The sequence below is a fragment of the Trachurus japonicus genome, chromosome 18, assembly GCF_045865225.1.
Source record: "Trachurus japonicus isolate A0001 chromosome 18, Traja_1.0".
In the NCBI taxonomy this organism is placed as follows: Eukaryota; Metazoa; Chordata; class Actinopteri; order Carangiformes; family Carangidae; genus Trachurus; species Trachurus japonicus.
Genome location: NC_140924.1, coordinates 28885747 through 28905462, shown reverse-complemented (window position 1 = coordinate 28905462; position 19716 = coordinate 28885747). Strand labels below are relative to the sequence as shown.

Genomic DNA, 19716 nt, shown 5'->3' with positions numbered 1-19716 from the left:
CCACGATAATGGTAAACGCTTACCGGTAGAATAACAGTAGCACTTACAGAAGAGGCATAATGTCAGTGAACTGAGTCAGAAATGTCTATTAAATAAGATTTAGCTTTGTTTTGTTCTAAAAGTAGCTCAAATGTATCCAGAGACCAAGGTAGAGACAAGCTCCAGATATTCAATCCACATCATGTAAAACAGATATTAGAATATTTGGTATCTTTGCTTCATAAAGTTGCTAAATCTGATATTGGTTAGCTTTCTGTCAATCTGTTAATTGATCAATCTTCTTCATTAATAGTTCATGTGTTCGTGTCATAGTTCACTTCTCTCTAATGCTGTCATACCAAACCCCACCCGGCCTGTCTACCTGTGCAGCAGTGCTGTAGGTGTACAGGTAGATAGATGGTTGTAGTATATTTGCCAGAGAAAGACAGCGGGTCCTGGATGTTTTGCATGTTCTCATTCTGGGAGGAAACCGAACCAGCAGCTCACATATCATCACAGATCAAAGTGGCCTCTGTAGTAACAACAGCTCTGGGATTAGAGCTATGGCAACAACAGTCACCCGCAAATGGTGCAGCTCTGTCTGCCCCCTGCATGTGGATGCTATTGCTTTCCATTCTAAAAAAGCCACAGTTTGTACAAATGTGTTTCTTCTTATTCAATGCCTTTTTTTTGTTTCAGGTTTGGATTTATCAGAGGCATGTTCCACCAGCTGTCAGGGGGGAGGGAGGCCCCCTGATGATGGGCTGATGCTCCCTCATCAACCAGTCAAGGAGACAATTGCATGTTTGATGGCACTGTGACTCACCGAGTGTGTCAAAGCCAAGCTCAGTGGATCAAGCTGAACTTCAACCCCCTTCCCTCCATCCCCCGTGTGCAAGTCATGACGTCTTCCTTCTCATAACAAACTATATTACCACACAATAAATACTGCACTAGATGTAAATACTTCTGTGACGCCTGAACGTTAAAATAAAGCAGGTTGAGTTGAGACATTTTGATTGAAATATCAGAAGGAGCCATCAGAGGAATGAGCTTAGACTGTGGGGAAACCAGGATGGATGTTTTCCACTTCCACTGAGGGTTGATGAGCAGAATGCAAAGTAATTGGAGGATTATTGCATAATGAAAACATGTGTCGGTCCCAGTGAAGAAAAAACTCCAACAACAACAACAACAGGCCTCAACACCAGACTGGCTCCTATTATATCAGCCCAAATGAATTAAAGACACTGCTATCAGTCTGATAGTTGGAGGACAGGACAGAGAGGACAATTAGCATCAGTGGACACCTTACAATAGAAAAAAAAACAAGACCTTCTTATGGGACTGAGTTGATGATGATGACCTTTTACTCTAGTGGTGTTTCTACAGTTGCCATGGGAAATCAGTGTCTCACCTTTGAGCAGGGGCAGTGGGGTGAGCTCCACCTGGGAGCTCTGGTAGCGGAACTGGGACGAGCTGTGGGACCTCCTCTGCCGGGCTCTGCGCATGGACCTGCGCGGGAATCCGTCCACCTTCTCCGCGGAGGGCACCGAGAAGCTGGTGGTCGGCGAGGACGGGCTGGACGGAGGCAGCTTGGTCGTCTCCATGATGGCTGTGGTGGATGGTGGGGGTGGTGGTGGTGGTGGAGGGGGGGATGCACTGGAGGTGGTGGTGCGTTGCGTGCCTTTGAGCGTAAGAGTGCGTAAGAGAGGCGTCTGAGAAGAGGATGCGAGGGTGAATGGAAGGAGGAGAGGATGGAGGAGTGGGTGGCTTTCTGAATCACAGATGGATTAATCAATTGATCACAATGAATACACGCTCCAGGGAGGAGGAAGAGGGAGAGGGGTGAGAGATAAAGGGATGAGGAGGGAGGAGGAGGAGGAGGGGGAGGGAGGGAGAGAAAGGTGCAGAGGCGGAGGAAAGGTGAGGAGATATGGTATATTTTCTGGATGCCCAGTCCCGTGCGGTGCGCCTGGCTGTCTCTATCAGAGCCGGACTGGAAATGGCAGCAGCGGCAGCATCAGCAACATCCCCGGTTCTTCTGCTTTTTCACGCACAGATGAGAAATCGCTTGTGTATCATCCCCGTGGAGGAGTAGCCTGCACAGCTACCAGATGATGCTCAGACAGGCGCGTCTCCTCTCTCTCTCATACACACACACACACTCCGCTGCTGCTGCTGCTGTATTGGCGTCACACACACAGACTCAAGTCATCGGCCTAAAGCAGGATATATATTTCTATAATTGATCACACAGCCGAGCTCCTTGTGTGAGGGAAGAAAAAATCACTGTAGTCAAGCACCGATTAACCTCCTCCTGTTTACCCACATCAAAAACAAACACACACACGGGCCCCAGGTCAGTTTATAGCTTATTCTCCTCGATGATGCTCCGTATCAATAAAATCAGTGATCGGTCCTGGCGGTGAATGATGATATCATAAAATCATCAATCTGGGCCCACCTCGGCTGCCGCATCACTCTTGTCCTTCTCGCTCGTTTTAACGGATCCTGTCGACCGTCAAAACGGCCGCACCTGCTTGTAATTAGTACTATTTTCTTCTTTTTCTTCTTTATTTATTTTCTCTCTCTCTCTCAGAGGTTAATAATGTCGTTCTCGTCGCGGTTTATCCCCCCCTCCTCGCAGCAGCAGCCTCCTCCTCTTCCTGCCGTCCTCCAACCGTATCAGGGCGGGGAAACAAGCGCTCCCTCACCGTGCGGACATGTGCAGGTCCTCCGCCAGCGGCCGATGCAACACCGACCGACCGAGCCCCCGCCGCTCCCGCTCCTCTCTCCCTCCGCGGCGAGAACAAGAAAAGACGAAGGTGAAGAAGAACCGAGAGAGGAGCCGCTCCCCCTGGCAGCGGCAGCCCGGACTGAGAAGACTGAAGGCCGGCGTTATACAATAGCACCTCGTCGGTGTCTGTCAGACTGACGCGGTTTGCTCCTGTCCCCCTTCTTGGTTCCCGTTATCCGGTCGTCCTACGGCGCCTCGGTGAACTGCGTCAAGAGGCGCGCGGTGAGTCAGGAACACACCGGAAATGAGGCACCTTCGCTTCCAAAATAAAATACGGCATACCGTGGAAAAAAAGCGTTTGGTTTAGCCTATAGAAACGGTTTCACGGCGAAATTACACAATAGCAACATGGAGCCAATAAATAGGCTGTTTCTCGTGGAATATGCAGCCTGGCCTACAATTTAAACCCAGTTGAAGCCGGTTAGCAGGCCAACATTTTGATGCAGACCCTCTCTACGGTGGCCTTGAGAGCTCAAAGCACTGCAACTTAGGGAAACACTTACACACCCGGCTAAAGACTAGCTAGGGCTACGCACACATTTTACAATAATATCTAAATCATGTGACATTGATGGGGGTTTTTTTTTTGGTTTAGTTTTTTTTAAAAGACTCACCTCATTTTCAAACACAACTAAGAAGTAGCCTTCAGAGCCTCTGAAGTCACAAAGCATTGATCTGAAGTGTCCCTCTCAGTCCGTCACTTTTATGTGTCCCCAGAAACACCTCTGATTGTTATGAGCTTTCGCAGCTCACTGCAGCTCTGTCTTTTCAGGTATGGGGGGGGGCTTCCATGTTTTCTGAAGTTGCAGTGCCTTGAGCTCTTGGGGCCACTGTACCTCTCAAAACCAGACACAAGTCTAGTAAGTAAGAGACTCTATAACAAGGATTATTTTTGCTTCAGTAGCCTAATTTATGTCTTCCAGTTGAAAGTTACGAATTACCCACTGTGCACAATGAACATGTTTAAAACTGGACTAAAAGGAGACATAAAACAGGTGTCAGACATTTCCATTAATCATACTGTTGATTTAAAAATTACACCATATAGCATGATGCTATAATAGCATCATGCTATAATATAGGCCTATATGGTGTGATTTTTAAATCAACAGTGAATGTGAATAAAAAGGCAGAGACATTTCTCATTCTATGACTTCTATGAGGACTGTAAACATCGGCTGCCAGTCTGATACTACATGATGTCTTGACACCAGCAGGAAATTGGACATCTAAGTGGTGTTTTGGCTTGTAGGTTGACATGTTGATAATGATCTGGAAAGATTGCACAGGAGTTATTAGTATTGTTGTGATATTTACCCCAAAATCATATATTGCTATAATGTTTGGGCTATTGACATTTGCCTTAGACATTATAGCAATATATGATTTTGGGGTAAATATCACAACAGTATGAAGCAGTGATCCTTTCTTTCAATAGCCTAGATGTGGAAATTATGGCCACAGCTCTTTTATTTTCACTGTCCAGTTATTCACTCTTAACAACTTAAATGAAACATCCACTTTATACCTTATAGTGAAGGGACACGCATTAGACTGAGCCCTGAGGAGATCTAGATTATATTCATTGAGGTATGTTTTCGATATGATGGATTTCCAACACTTTGTCCTTAAGACTTGTATCAGTGGGGGCTGTCAGAGAGCAGGGCCAATGTTGGGTGTTTTATTTTGAAAAGTGCGACCGGATGCTCTGTGATCTCATGCTGCCTGCTTTCAGACGGCTCCTCAGCCTAAAGGTGGTGCAAGGAGAGAGAGGAGCGAGGCTCCTCACTGCGGATGACGCTATGGGATGGATTTATTTATTTATTTGCCTTTATTTATGTGGCCTGTCCGCGCGCCTTAAGACCCGCTTCATGCGTCAGCGGCGTCTCGCGCTCCTCCGTCCTCCCAGCATCACCTCTGCTCAACATCTGTTTCATCCTCTTATCTAATACTGGCTCCTGTGCTCCAGCGGCGCCCCGCTACCATCACTGTTCCTGTCTGACTCCCCCCTCCCCTCTTTCTCCTCCCCTCCCTCCCCTCTTTCCCCTTTCCCCCATTTTCCTCGCTTCTCATCTTGACGTGCGCGCGAGTGTGTGTGTGTGTGTGTGTTGTTTGTTGCGTGCACGCGGGTCTGTAGTTGGCTTTAAGGATCATGTCCCATCCATTGTTCGCTGCTGCTCTAAGCCACTCACTCACACACACACACACACACACACACAAACACACGGACGCGCGCGCGCACACTCAAAAGCGCAATTATCCACGCGCTTTCATCTCTCTCAAAGTCACACCTTGGCTGCAGTTGGTGTGTTTGCGCTGCCAGCCTTGAACGCTGCTCATTGCTCCATCCTTATAATCCTATATGCAGGACAAGGACGTGCGTAACAACGTGCGCTTGCGCCTCATCCCCTCCTCCTTCTCCTCCTCCTCTCCTCCTCCTCCTCCTCCTCCTCCTCCCCCCGTGTTGTGTCGCAGGTGAGCTCAGCCGGTGCTTTCTGGGAAAAACACCAGGGGTTGTAGGAGAGGGGGTTGGCTGGGTGTTGAATGGTTGGCAGTGAAGACGTTGGCTGCTGGTCTAGGTCTGCTTCACATGTACTATAATGTCAGACTGGTCTGTCAGACAGAGACCTACAATGGTCCTACTCAACTGTGGGCTCATCAGTCAGAAATCTTCTCATGTCAATATAATATTCAGTGGTCACATTTGTCGAATGCTCAGTGCTTTGGGTTAAATGCAAACTTAAAATGCTGATTTTATATACTCATGTAGCCTATATATTAATGTATTTTATGTATTATGTTAGCTTCTTAGATTTGTTCACCGCAGCCGGGTAGCCTGTATTTTGTCCAAAACAAAAGTAAACAAAGTATAGGGCAAATTTATCCTCAAAATCACACATCACACAACAGTCCATCACTGTGGCCTAGTTGTTGAAATAAATATTGTAATATTATTCTAACAGTCCACAAACTGTTAAAATGAGCTGTAACCATTGTCGAGTTGTCAGCTAAAATCAGCAACAACATCTAATTATATCTAAAGTTTGCTAACATTAGCAACTATAATGACCAGACCAGATTAAATGAAGCTGTCACAGCAAAACTTAAGTGTATTGAACTGATCAGATGTGTTTTATTGCTAACAAATTCAATGAATTTCATTCAGTGTTTAGTCTTTAACTGGTGATGAGTGCATGTGATATAAAGCATACTACAGAACTGAGCAAATGAAAAAGGTTTAACAAAACATTTATTTCAAAATTAACTTCTTTATTCCAATCACTATTGTAGCATAAATATATTAATCTTATGCATGATAAATACAAAATGGCGACAACACTCAAACACACTCATAAAGTCTCACTCATAAGCTTCTTTCTCCTATGGTTGCTGAATAACTATAGAGAGATACAGCAAGAATAATCACATAATCATTTGGAAAACCAAATTTGTCATAATTAATGCAATCACAGTGCTTAAGCCTGGCTAAGAAAAGAAAACTTAAAATCCATTTCCTATTGCAATAGTTATAACAGTTCCTATAGCAGTCTATTTGTCCTATTATCATCATTTACAGGGAGTGAAACAGAAAAATGATTCAATTTCTTTCATGTGACACAATGAGATAATTACAAATTATACAACAGTTTATCATTTATCACTATCATCATGGGTTCAGACTCTCAGGAGTGAGGATGTTGGTGGACCAGACCTGTGTATCACTCAATAACCCTGATCAGCATCATGATGCCTAATGAAGCTGCCCCTGACAACCTGCTCCCCTCATGTTGCTGTTTACTTTGTCCCTCACAGACCAGTACAGGCCGGACGGCGCTGTGCTGCCTGTGGAAACAGCTCTGTCTGTAAAACAGACCGGTGCTAATCAACATTATTACAAGTCCAAAATTTGTGATGTGATCTTTTACTGTGGGATTCTTTGTGGTTATTTAGTTCCCTTCCTTGATGTGGATGAGAATATGCATTTTGATAGCAGATAAAACAAATAAATACTAAATATGATAATATGAAAAAAGAGCAGGTTGACAGACTTTCATCCTTTCTTGGATTCAAATATTGCCATTGATACGTAATCAGTAGCAGCATAACATGGTGAACTGCAAGTGTGTTTGGTTGTGTATTTTCCACATGGTAAAAAAAAAGGAGAAGTAATTAAATCATGATGACTGTAACATTCAGCCAATGTGCAGGCTGTTAGTTTTCTTTGGCACTGTTGTATGTCCACACTGCAGCTCCAAGCAGCGATAGAAATTTCCTCTGAAGACATTTCCATGAAGTAGCAAGGAAGTGCTCACTCCGCCCCATCTAAAATTAATTACGAGTCACATTTTCAGTAGCTGAGTCACCTAATCAGGAATAACTGACTATGTATAACTGAGTGTTTTTTCACATATTGAAAAGTGTGAAAAATTTTACTTTGGTCACATTGCAACCAGAATGACACTCAAAAGTTGCTCAGTAACTCTCAGTAAGAGTCTTGGTCCATCGTCCAGAAAAGTGAGAGGTTTAAGCAGCTGCAGGAAAGTAAAAACAAATATGTCACTCCACTCTAGTTTAATTTTTACGGTAGTCTTTGCTTTTCTGAAAGGGAAACTCCGCGGATTTCACACAAAGACGTCAGTTTACCAGTCACAGGGACTGTTTCTCCGTCTGTGGAAACAGTTGTATAATGTCTTTGGTGACGTCGGAGGCTTGGTTGGTTCAAATTTACACCTAAAAGCCCGTGTTACAAACTGAAGCTATAAGGTTTGAAAAATATGGTTTATTTTATAAGACATGGTAGGTTCAGATAAAACCTCCATAGCCTAGGAACTAGATGCCAGAGCATCTGCTGCTTAAATTGTGGCCGTTGTTCTGTTTCTAATCATTATAAAAGTCTAATATTGAATCACTGTAGTATCCCTTTAAGAAGAAGCAAAAAGGAAAGTTGACTACAGGCAACAGACCAGACATTGGTTTGGCGTTTGGTTCATTTTCTGATGCCAGTTTTCCATGAAAAAGTACCAGCTGGATGTCAGACGCTAACATCTGTCTGAAAAAACATGCATTCTGAAGTAGTTGCTGTAGCTGGTCTGCATTATATTTTGAGGTCCAACAAGCTAAACAAGTTCCTTTGAATGAAGACTGAAAATGAAACCAGCACGAATCAGTTAAGCTAAAAACATATGAATTAAACGACCACTTTAATACAAAAACACTGCTCCTCCTTTGCCATGCGGCATGTATGTAGTGCTACAGATCACCAGCCGCGCTCAGGATCCAATCATTGACCTCCAGGAGCTCGGAAAGGGACAGGTCATTGGTGGGATCAGCTGACGGAGGCTGTGAGGGCGCAGGTTGACAGACGAGCCTGTCGCTGCTGTTGGAGGTAGTGTAAGTGATGTTCAGAGGACTGGGGACAGTGAGGAGGGAGAGCATGGGCGCAGGATTGGCTGCCATTTGTTGTTTGAAATTTGGCTTCAAAGCAAAGGGGGGAGGAGTCGGCTGCAAGTTCACCTGAGGTGGAACCGTGAAGGACTGAAAAGCAGGATCTGGAGGAGTCGATGGAGACAGTACATTTAAACTGTTTGGAATTCCATTGTATTGACCTGGATGAAGCTGGGGCACATTCAGGGGATAACCTTGCGCCAGAGGAATTTCATTTCCTCCATGGGAGTAAGGGGGCACCACACCACATGACGCAGTTAGAAACTCAAGTGTGTCAGAACGAAGAGCACTGAAACGTGCATTTGCTGCCACTGAAGAGGCTTTGTGGGTGTGTGTGTGGGTGTTTTGCCCCGGTGGACCAGCTGTGGTGAGGGCACTTGAGAAGTTACGGGTTGAAACACGGCTGGTGCAGACAGGTGTAACATTTGTCAACAGGGAGGCGGGCGGAGGCTCTTTGCTAAACAGGGAGTGGGGAGCTGGGAGAGCGGAAAACGAGACCGAGTACGGAACAGTCACAGGGCTGGAGGAGGAGGAGGAGGAGGAGGAGGAGGAGCAGGAGGAGGGGCTTACAAGCTCAGCAGGAGAACCAGAGGACGAAGGTAACGCTGAGGACGACCGATGAGGATTCTCAACAACAGACTCGAGGGTTTGAAGACCGAGGCCGGAGGCGAAGGAGGTAGAGACTGAAGGAGCAGCAGCCAGACTGGAGCTTGAGGTCCGAGGAGCGACTTTAGGAGGGCTGGAGCTGGTCCGACTCTTGGCTGAGGGGGGGGCCGAAGCAGAGCTGGAGCTGGAAACAGAGGCTCTGTGGAGGCAATAAGGTTCATGATGCGCAAGAGTCGTCGTGTAGTGCTGGAGTTCTTTTTTCAATCCCGTGATCTCCTTTTGAAGAGCCGAGTTTGTCCGCTCGAGAGCCTGGAGCTCCTATTGAGAGAAGGGTAGAAGAAAAGACAGGAACAGATAAAGGGGTAGAAAAGGAGAAAAAAACAAGAACATAAGAGGTGAACATAAGTGGAAAAACAAACAGTAAATGTCAAGCTGAGTCTGGTACATCTCTATTATCCCTCAGAGGGTGGCACTCATCAGCCATAAAAAAAAGATTAACAACATACATCAAAAGACGAATAGTCAATTCAATCACGTCCCACACACATAATATCACACCAGCAGGCCGACCGCTGTAATAAAAAGACTACGGTCTACAGGCAATAATGACACAATTCTTCGAGGGTCTCCTCCAGGACTGTAATAGAAAGTGCAGCTGTGAGGGGGATAAGATGTGGCCAGAGTCAGAACCACAAAGGAGAACTGAAATATTACTCTTAAGTGACAGCAGTGCAAGTTCAGCATGAAAGGAGAGGAAGGGGAGAGCAAAATGTGTTGATTCACTGTTGAACATTGCAGAAATGAATTAGTGTCATACAATTCAAATGTGGTCAAACTAAAAGTAAGCATCAGTGACCACAAGTGTACAAATGAGTGTGTTCTCATTATTATGTGTTTCTCGGTATTATGTCTTTTCCTCAGTATAATTCAGTTTCTGCTTTAGGTCAAACTCCATCAGTCACGGTCCGAGCTGCTCATGTGCTGACAGTTTTTAAAGCGTGGACTAGTGCTGACACAGAGTTTGAACTTCTGGTCAAGTCAAACGTGGCAGAGATGAGTCTTCAAAACGAACCTGACGGACGGACAGACACACACACACACACACACACACACAGAGGAGAACTGAGACGAGAACAAAGAGAAAGTGAAAGTCTGGATTCCCTCTGACAAGAGGACACGCACCCTCTCACACTCTGAGTCACTGCTGAAAGGTGGAACAGGTTGCATGAGGAAGATAAGGGCCAAGTTTTATCGGTGTCAAAGAGAAACGGCTTCAGCCACATCAACAGGAGCCAGTTTTATGGGTGTGTGTCTACTGTACACGTAATCCCTAACCTGAAAGTAAATCACGGGTTGTGTTGATGTGTGATGTGTGGATGTGTGGGGGACACCACAAAGCTAATACGCACCAAAACGCATCAGACAGGAATTTTTTAATATGCTAATCAATAATCGATAAAGACCCCAGCCTCCAGTAATGAGTGGGAAGTCGGTGAGCTCAGCATAAAGAGAAGAAACAGTGGGAGACGCACAAAGTTAACAAACTGTACCTGTCTCACTAATAAAATAAAAAGAGGAAAGTGTTTAATTTGTACTTAAACTTAAGTCAAAAGGTAAGTTGTGTGTCTAGGCAGGGTGTTGGACTGTTTCTTAGATGGGAGGGATGTCTTGATGTGTTACTACATTTACACAAGTCTTATTAGTAAGTCATTTCTGACAGTGAAGAAATCCTTTAAACAAGTGCCAGAAAGATGATGGCATTTAGTAGGGAAATGTCTGAGATAGTTTTCCCCGAGAACTATTGTTACATCACATCCAGTCCCCTGTGTGTGTGTGTGTGTGTGTGTGTGTGTGTACCGTTGGAAAAAACATCTGTGGAATTTGCCCCTGGGGGGAAAGAAACGACAAAGACAGGCTACAATTGTGTGGGGTTGTGTGTATGTAGGCTACATGTATGTGCGTGCATGTGTATGTGACATGTGGGCGTGTGGGTGTGAGTGAGTGTGTGTGTGTGTGAATGTGGGAGGGCAGAGCAGAGGGCGTGATAGCCCTTCTGCTAAAGCAGACTATTTACAAGAAACGGCCTGGAGCATGCTGCCAGATTACACAAGACACACACACACACACGGTCACACAGCCTTTGTGTGTGTGTAACAGAGGGGCAAATAGAAAGTGGCAGCCACAGGAGGACGGTGTGGGGAAAAGGAAAGAGAGAGAATCAGAATGTCATGTTTCAAACCTCATGCAGCAGGTCGGCTCTCTCTGTTTGCTTACGGCGGGTCTTCCTCGCCGCGTCTCTGTTCTTCTCTCGTCTTTTCCTCCCGGTGCCTCTCACCGGCTGCCCCCCCTCGCCTTCTCTCTCCTGTAGAGATCAACGTACACAATCATTATGCTTCACACTTCTTTTTTTTAAGTATATTTTTGGGGCTTTTTCATGCCTTTATTTAACAGTACAGTTGAGAGGCAGAGAAAGGGGGAATGACACAGAGCAAAGGGCTGTCCGATGCAGGATTCAAACCGGGGCCACCTGCACGAGGACTATAGCCTCAATATATGGGGTGCCTGCTTAACCCACTGCGCTACTCGGTGCCCCTACGCTTCACACTTTGCGTGTGACTTTGAAGTGCATGCTTCTCCTCAGAGAGTACATCTTTACTCAAGCCAAAAACCACTGACTTTTTATTATTGTGTAATCTTTTTTAAAAAAAAAGATTCTCGGTTCATAAGGTCATGAGACAAACCTGTGTGTGTCTCTCATGTGGTCTCTTAATTTCAAGAAGATAAGTAAACAAGTAACAGCCCTGGACTTGGATTGAGAGGAAGTTGCAGCGCGTGATGTTTAATTTAGGAGCCACGTTTCCGAGGCGAAATCAAGTTGACAGATGTGATTTTAAATGATCATTTTCCTGACAAGGTTCCTGTAAAGGTTATGAGACTTTCAAGCTGCTCTCTCACAAATGTGTGTGTCTTTTTTTTTATTTCTTCATCAAATAAATGGAACCAGAGGGACAAAATGTGTTCACTCCCAATAGGAACAGGAGCTTTGTCACCAAATTAAAGGCCCATCCCTCTCAGCAGGATAATTGAAATCATATTTTTTGTGTTGCCAAAAAAGTTACATCAACCTATTATGACCAACAAAAGAAAACCAAAAGAAAGGGTTGAAAGTCTGATAAGATAAGTGGTGATAAATGGTCCTACAGTGTGTAGTATAGGAAAACATTAAAATACAATTATAGGTGTGAAATCAGTCCTGTTAAATGTTAGTGATGTTAGATCCACTTTAATATAACAGTATGTATACTGACTGATTCCTAATGGAAACCCACTAATATTACAGGGATTCAGTGTGTGTCTGTGGTGCTCTGTACTTTAGACTTTAGATGTAGTCAATTCTGATAATAGCTTTATTTATTATGGTATTTTTTTATTATGCTCTTTATAAAAAACAGGATCAACAAAATAAATCAAACTAGGCTACAATCAGTTTGTTAAATTGCCAAGTTTTTAACATTAATATCCATCAAGGCTGAGATGATTCTTATAAGGCGGCTATAGGCTACTGAGTGGATGGATGTAAAGAGGAGGAGGACTTACCGATCCAGCCGTGTTGCTGTTGCAGTCCTCTGCTGACAAGGAACCGAGGCTGTTGTCATCGTACCCGGTGTCCATGTCCATGTATAACGGGGACATCTCTTCCCCACCTGCGTCCGGCTGGATCAAGTCTTCACGCAGCCCAGATCAGATCAGATCAGATCAGATCAGATCAGATCAGATCATCCGTGCATCGCAAAGCAGCTGAAAGCCACTGACGTTCAGCTCTGGTTGAACTCTACACGACCCAGGGTGAAGGACATCGGGGATGTAGTAGTAGTAGTAGGCTGCTGCTGGACATGCACACGGATGCCTGGTGATGATGACTGACTACTTGGTGTGTGTGGTTGTGTTACTGTGTTTGGTGAAGTGAAGCTCCAAGTCGCTGTGTCTGCGGGCTTATGAGAGCGAGCGGGAGGTTTGGCATGAGCAGCCGGTGATGCAACATGATGCCAGGGTTGCTTTCAGTTTCTCTTTATTTTAAACTGACCCGTTGAGAGTTAGAGGTGGTGGCTGTGATGTATTCAGGGGCGGTATGTTCATTTAACCACTGAACCATGTGTCGTAAAACAAGAACTGTGCCTTTTTCTTTTCTTTTCCTTTTTTCAAACGACCCAACACTCCTCTGCGTTATTACATTAGTATTAACAGCGACATGTCCAGATGTAAAAGTCAGGTCGACTAAAATATGAATCCTAATGGAATATTTCCCGAGGATCTTGAAGGCATCACGATAAATTAGTGGGTTTGGGGACAGGAAGGGCTCTGGTGTGATGACCATATTAGGACTGCCGGGGCGCCCCTTTTCACGTGCAGGGAATTTTTAGAATGTCTTTGCCAGGAATCTGGTGGCCAAGCCCCCAGAAAGCAGCCAACAGCTTCTACCAGTTCCCAGCAGGAAGTGATATCATGAACACTCAACTGTTCCTCAGCTGAGGATGCATGAGTTTATTTTTTGTCTAGGATGACAAAAGCAAAACAAAACAAAAAGAATAGCCCACATTGTAAAGATTGCACCCTGCTGTGTAGCTGGTACTGGCCTACCTATGCTTCCAGTAAATGTAAGGTAATCTGTCTCTAGGCTCAGACAAGAAGGAACCTGTCCTGGCTGAGTTAAAATAAGATACCATTCTGCATCATGATGGAACCTGTCATACCTATTGACCATCAAAATGAACATTACTTTTGCTGAGAGCTTCTAAAACTAATCAAGATACAGTGGTAAAACTGCCATTTTTCTTATATTAGATATTACTGTTTTTTTTTTTGTTTTTTTTATAATACTCTTTTTATTGGTTTTTCAGTTTTATAAGTACAAACATTGGAACAGAACAAAACAAGACACAACAGAACATCAAAAAGAGAAAAAGAAAAGAAAAGAAAAAAGAAAACCCACCCCAAACCAACAGTGAGGGCTGCGCTTGTGCATAAAGTGAATAAGTAAATAAATAAGTAAATTAAAAAAGACGACAGTTGACAGGTAAACGAAGAGCACGTACATGGAATAAATGAAAGAAAAAACTGGCAGTCCTCATCTTCCAGGGACAGATGCTGAGTTAAAGCTTCTGTAAGAAGGAGTGCAGTGGTTCCCAGATCCTCCAAACTTGTCCCATTTGTGATTAAGGTCATGAGTCAACTTTTCGAGAGGAATAAGAGCAGAAATCTGTGATCCACATGTCGACTGTTGTAGGGACCTGGGGAGTTGACCACCACAGCAAGATACATCTTTTAGCCAGGAACAAAAGAATTATCAACAGATTTGGTGTCAGATATTAGGCTACTGTTTAAAAAATGTAAGAAACAGCACTGCAGGATGCATTTGCCACACAGACATTTTGAGTCTAGCTAGACCTGAAACTCTGTGCTGTGTGCCAAATAAATCATTAAACTTGGAGTGCTGTTTTTTATTTTATTTTTATTTTTTACATTTTTTCAACTTTATGCCTCATTAGAAATTCAGCACCCAGTTTTTGTTTTTGTTCATGTGAGTTGAGCACGTTGTCTCCCATTTATAATATGACTGTCCTTTGTCCAGTCTGCCATAGTGGCTCTTAACAAGCACTGACATCAGGTCATTGTATTGTGTGGCTTTGCTTTGACCTTGTATGCTGTACGATGTGTCCTGTCTTGTGTGTATAATTTAGGAGTATATTCATTTGACCTTTTTATTGGCACTTTTATTATTTGTCACGTGAACTACTGGCTGTAATCTAAATTTCCCCCTTATTTTCCCTTACCTCACCTTATCTTATTGTTGCCAGTTTCTCAAAGGTTGATATGCTTTCACATTTCTTTTCAACCAGGGGTGATATTCATAACAAGATTTCTTAGAGGAAATTAGCCATGCTTGGGTGTGTAAAAGGCGGATGAGAGAAATTGTTATTGCACATCTTGTTAACGTACTCTTGTACATACCACCATTTCATGCACGTATTTACACCAGGCAAAGTTCACTGCTGTACCACAATGGAGAACCTGCAGTTTTAGGTATGAGTCTTATTTCCAGTTTTTTAACTGAAATGTAAGGGGAAAAAAGTGAAAATCCGTTATAGCGTGAATGGTGAACGTGGTAAGAAGGCAATGGAGATCTGAACCGCAGCAGGGGGGTTCAGGGGAACTCTCCTAGTCAATATCCTGTCTACGTGTCATTTCAGCATACTGTGTCACTGGTGAACTGGCAGTCTTTCTGGACTCTGTAACACTATGAAATGGAATATGAATTTATTTATTTATTTAAAGTTTCTTGAATGAATTGTGTGTCTCATGGATTTTTACCCAGAGGCTTAACACTGTATGGTTTTGTCAGTCTACCTCTTCCAAGGTTGATAATTAACTTCTTACATCCATCTTGCCTGTATGGAATGTTTTCTGTTTCATTAAAACCATCTTAAAATTCGATCCTTCTTCTACTAAGTTTTTCTTTTTGAAAACACATTAGTCTGAACATTTATGAAGACAAGTTCTGACAGACACAGCAGTGTAGCAACCGATTCACAGCAGGCCATAGTGCAAGATATAATGACGGGCGTACAGCCACGTTACTAGATGAGTGCATGCGCGCACACCCACACCCACACCATCAGGCCTAACTATATAGATTTTACCGTGTTGGATTTTACAATCAAATAAATAACTTGGGCTGTAGTACTGGAAAAGTAAAGACAAGACCAGTCTGCAGATATACAGTGCTTTGCAAAAGTATTCACATCCCTTGAACTTTTCCACATTTTGTCACGTTACAACAAACTTAAATGTTTTTTAGTGGAGTTTTTTGTGATAGACCAACACAAAGTAGTGCATAATTGTGAAGTGGAAGGAAAACAATAGGTTTAACTTTTTGGCCTACATGCAAAGCGCTATGTGTGGCAGAAACCATTGCACATGAACCTGAACACACCATCCCCACCGTGAAACACAGTGGTGGTGGCAGCATCATGCTGTGGGGATGCTGTTCTTCAGCAGGGACAGGAAGCTGCTCAGAGTTGATTGGAAGATGGATGGAGCTAAATACAGGGCAATCCTGGAGGGAAAGCTGTTAGAGGCAGCAAAAGACTTGAGACTGGGACGGTTCACCATCCAGCAGGACAACCACCCTAAACACACAGCCAATGGACTGGTTTAGATCCAAACCTACATCAGAGTAAGAATCCATGGCAAGACCTGAAAGTTGCTGTTGAAAAACTGTATATACAGCACGCACATCCCAAAAAAGATACAGTATAAGAGCTGGGTGCATGTCTGAAGAATGGCTGTGTACCTGATATGTCACATGAGGTGATGATAAAAATAAGCTTTGGAGCTACTTCTGGTGTGCAGACCTTATGTTTTGAAAATTGCTGTTCACAGGTGCTCTCCATCCAATCTGACTGAACTAGAGCAATTTTGCAAAGAAGAATGGGGAAATTTTGCAGTCTATAGACATGCAAAGCTGGAAAAAGCCAGGACATACCCAGCTGTAACTGCAGTGAAAGGTGGTTCAACAAAGTATTTACTCAGGGGGCTGAATACATATGCATGGCACACTTTTCAGATTTTTATTTGTAAAAAATCTTGAACACCATGTATCATTTTCCTTCCACGTCACAATTATGTGCTACTTTGTGTTGATCTATCACATAAAATCCCAATAAAATACATTTAAACTTGTGGTTGTAACGTGACAAAATGTGGACATGTTTAGTCTGTAATTCCTACAGTACACAGAGGGGGGCGCCAAAGAAACACACAGGCCTCCGTAGCGGCCACACCCCTCCCCAAATGGACCAATCGGTTTCTTGGTGAGGCGGGACTGGAACTACAATCGCTTCCTACTCCGCAATGCCGCTTATAGATGCTACTTTTCTTTCATATTAAACCATAAACAGTAAGTTAATATATATCTATTTGTTATCATAACAGCAGCGGAGTGAGACAGCGCCGCGATGGGTCTGATGACGATTTTGAAGAAGCTGAAGCAGAAGGAGCGGGAGATGAGGCTCCTGATGCTGTATCCTCTCTAACAGTTTACCGTTAGCTTAGCTGACAGCAACATAGCATTCATGCACTAACGTTATTACAGCTTCGTTTTTGTGAATAACATAAAAACCACGAGTAGCACCCGGTTGTATTGTGCCCGATTATATTGAGTTAATAGTTAGCTTTATTGTTGTTGAGTCTGTTGTTTTACTTGGTGCTGTATCACGCTGCCTTGCTAGCTACGCAGCACTGAGACAGCTCGTAGCATGAGTCAGACTCAGTATGAACAGTCATACAGCAGACACACACACAGTTTCAGTCAGGTGAGTGTGTTCTTTAACCTGGCTGGTGCAGGGGTCTGGACAACGCGGGGAAGACGACCATCCTGAAGAAGTTTAACGGAGAAGACATCAGCACCATCTCCCCAACCCTGGGCTTCAACATCAAAACACTGGAGCACAGAGGGTAACACACACACACACACACACACACACACACACACACACACATACACACACACACACACACACACACACACACACACACACACACACACACACACACACACACACACACACACACACACACACAAATACACAAGGGTTAGTTTAGACAGGTGGTAGTCATACAGTGATCATGTGACTCATTAAAATTCCTGCCGCATAAACACATTTTCCTAAGTATTGGTGCAGTTTTAAAACAATAGGGGCAGGGGCGTGTCCACACATTTTTGATAGGGGTGGCCCAAGTGGGGCACTGACTTATGGTGGGGTGGCATGAAGCCTGAGCATGAGTGCCTGCACGCACACATTACATACTCATGTATGCACATGTACACGCAAACACACACCCACACAGGTTTTGGTCATACCCAGTTTTACCTGCGAAACCCACATCTACTTCAATTACTAACACTGCAAGAAAAACTAGACCTAGTCAAAATACAGGAGTGGCAACATACAGTTGTGATAGAAAACCTCAATATTTTATTCTTGAAAAAAAATAATTACTTGACAAAAGCCAGTATAAAACAATGTATAAATCGCCTCTGGCATATAGCCCATCATATTTTGGGGTGGCCAGTCAGATTCTATGGGTGGCCCGTGTCACCCAAGACCACTTCCTGAACACGCCCCTGACTGGTGGCAATCATAATTTTCTATTTGTCGATCACAAACTCCCTAAACATACAGTACTGAAACAGAAACATGTAAAGTTATGATGCTTTCAAAAATTGTCAATTTAATATAAGGTAACAAAGACAAAAACTAGTGTCAAACTGGTTTGTTTGACTCACACAGACACACTGAAGAAGAATTTAAACATTTACTTATCTGGCAGAGAATCAGCTGTTAGGATAATTGTTCCTTTTTGAAAGGACCCCTTGTTTTTCCATGGTAAAGCATTCCTGTATGTTTTATAGCCAGGGTGCATTACTAACTGTATTTTTACCCTACAATCTGCATGTTCTCTAGGTTTAAATTGAATATCTGGGATGTAGGGGGTCAGAAGTCTCTGCGGTCCTACTGGAGGAACTACTTTGAGAGCACAGACGGCCTGGTGTGGGTGGTGGACAGTGCGGACAGACTCAGACTGGAGGACTGCAGGCAGGAGCTCAGTGCACTGCTGCTGGAGGAGGTACACTGGAGAACACACACCGCTTTCAGAACAGGGTTCGCTATACATGCCACTGAATTGATTTCCTCAAAAGGGTCTCGTTTCCTGCTCTAATTCTGTCTCTTTGGTTTGGATTGTCCTCTCTGTGTAGACGTATAACTGAGCAGTATCTTTTCGAGCATTAGTGGGTTTGTTGAAACTTGAAACAGTGGTCTGATGGTTTAACTGGTCAGTCAGTGATGTGGTGTTTGCACACTAACAAGATGAAGTGACACTGACTGGTCTGGTCTGTCATAGCAGCTGACAACATAACGGATAGCTGTAGATAGTCCGTTTTAGTGTAACACACTGGACCCTGAGTTGAATTTGACCACTGATATTGCTCAGAAATCAGTGTGCAGTCCAAACAGGGCAGTATTGAAGAAGTGAAAGGAAGCTCTTAGCACACATCATTAGTTATTTATGTGCAACGTGCCTGGTATCAAGCTCTTGTTTGTCCTCTCCCCCCTGCAGAGGTTAGCTGGTGCAACACTTCTGGTTTTTGCCAACAAACAGGACTTACCAGGAGCCCTGTCCAAAGAGGCCATACGAGAGGTGAGACTACACTCACGTTTTTCACTAATATACTAATGGATTCCAGCCTCATTAAAGCTCTATCAAAATTCTTTGTCATGTATTACACTCATTATCCAGAAGTTGTACATCACTATCTTTTTGTTCCTGCAGGCGATGGGGCTGGATGAGATTAAAAGTCATCACTGGTGCATCATTGGCTGCAGCGCAGTAACAGGAGAGAACCTGTTAGCTGGAGTGGACTGGCTTTTAGACGATATCGCTGCAAGGATCTTCACTGCAGACTGAGCGTGTGTGTGTTTGACTGCCTGATTTATAGCAACAAAACACAGCCGCCTCATGTCTGCGGAGCTCTGACATGACTCCAGGATCAGAGATATTAACATCTAAATTGTTTTCTGTCCCCTCAACTGCTGCCTGTATCTCACCTGATTTTCTCATTTTATGTTCATGCAGCAGTTGATCAGTACATGAAGTGAGAGTGGTACAGTGAGAACTTGATTACACTATGTGATGTATAGTAATGTTTTCTAATAAATTGTAAAGCTTAAATCTGTTGCTTTTACTGAGGTTTATTAAATTCATTACATCCACTTTTGCTAACAGCTCATCATTTATGAACCACACAGTAAATCTGATGACTAGTT

General features: G+C 43.7%; 3 protein-coding genes across 4 annotated transcripts in view; 1 reads left to right on the top strand and 2 right to left on the bottom strand.

Annotated features, from left to right (window-relative positions):
• ppp2r5b (protein phosphatase 2, regulatory subunit B', beta) overlaps positions 1-3008 on the bottom strand; it is a 40107-nt gene extending 37099 nt beyond the window's left edge. Inside the window, exon 1 of the mRNA XM_085759418.1 lies at positions 1397-3008. Within this exon, the coding sequence (XP_085615544.1) occupies positions 1397-1589 (193 nt within the window). The 5' untranslated portion in view covers positions 1590-3008. The remainder of the gene's footprint in view (positions 1-1396) is intronic.
• A 3045-nt stretch (positions 3009-6053) lies between these two features.
• batf2 (basic leucine zipper ATF-like transcription factor 2) lies at positions 6054-12792 on the bottom strand. 2 transcript variants are annotated; one of them, XM_085759901.1, is made up of 3 exons: positions 12424-12792; positions 11070-11185; positions 6054-9148 (listed from the first exon to the last, which is right to left on the bottom strand). In XM_085759901.1, the coding sequence occupies exons 1-3, from the start codon at positions 12521-12523 to the stop codon at positions 8030-8032; spliced, it is 1335 nt and encodes a 444-aa protein (XP_085616027.1). In that variant the 5' UTR covers positions 12524-12792; the 3' UTR covers positions 6054-8029. The 2 variants fall into 2 exon arrangements, with proteins under 2 accessions (XP_085616027.1, XP_085616026.1); XM_085759900.1 differs by having other exon boundaries at positions 11070-11192; positions 12428-12791.
• Positions 12793-16695: 3903 nt separating this feature from the next.
• Positions 16696-19620, top strand: arl2 (ADP-ribosylation factor-like 2). The gene is made up of 5 exons (XM_085759515.1): positions 16696-16910; positions 17234-17344; positions 18355-18517; positions 19010-19090; positions 19223-19620. Exons 1-5 carry the CDS (start codon positions 16846-16848, stop codon positions 19355-19357), a joined length of 555 nt encoding a protein of 184 aa, XP_085615641.1. The 5' UTR covers positions 16696-16845; the 3' UTR covers positions 19358-19620.
• Positions 19621-19716: the final 96 nt, after the last annotated feature.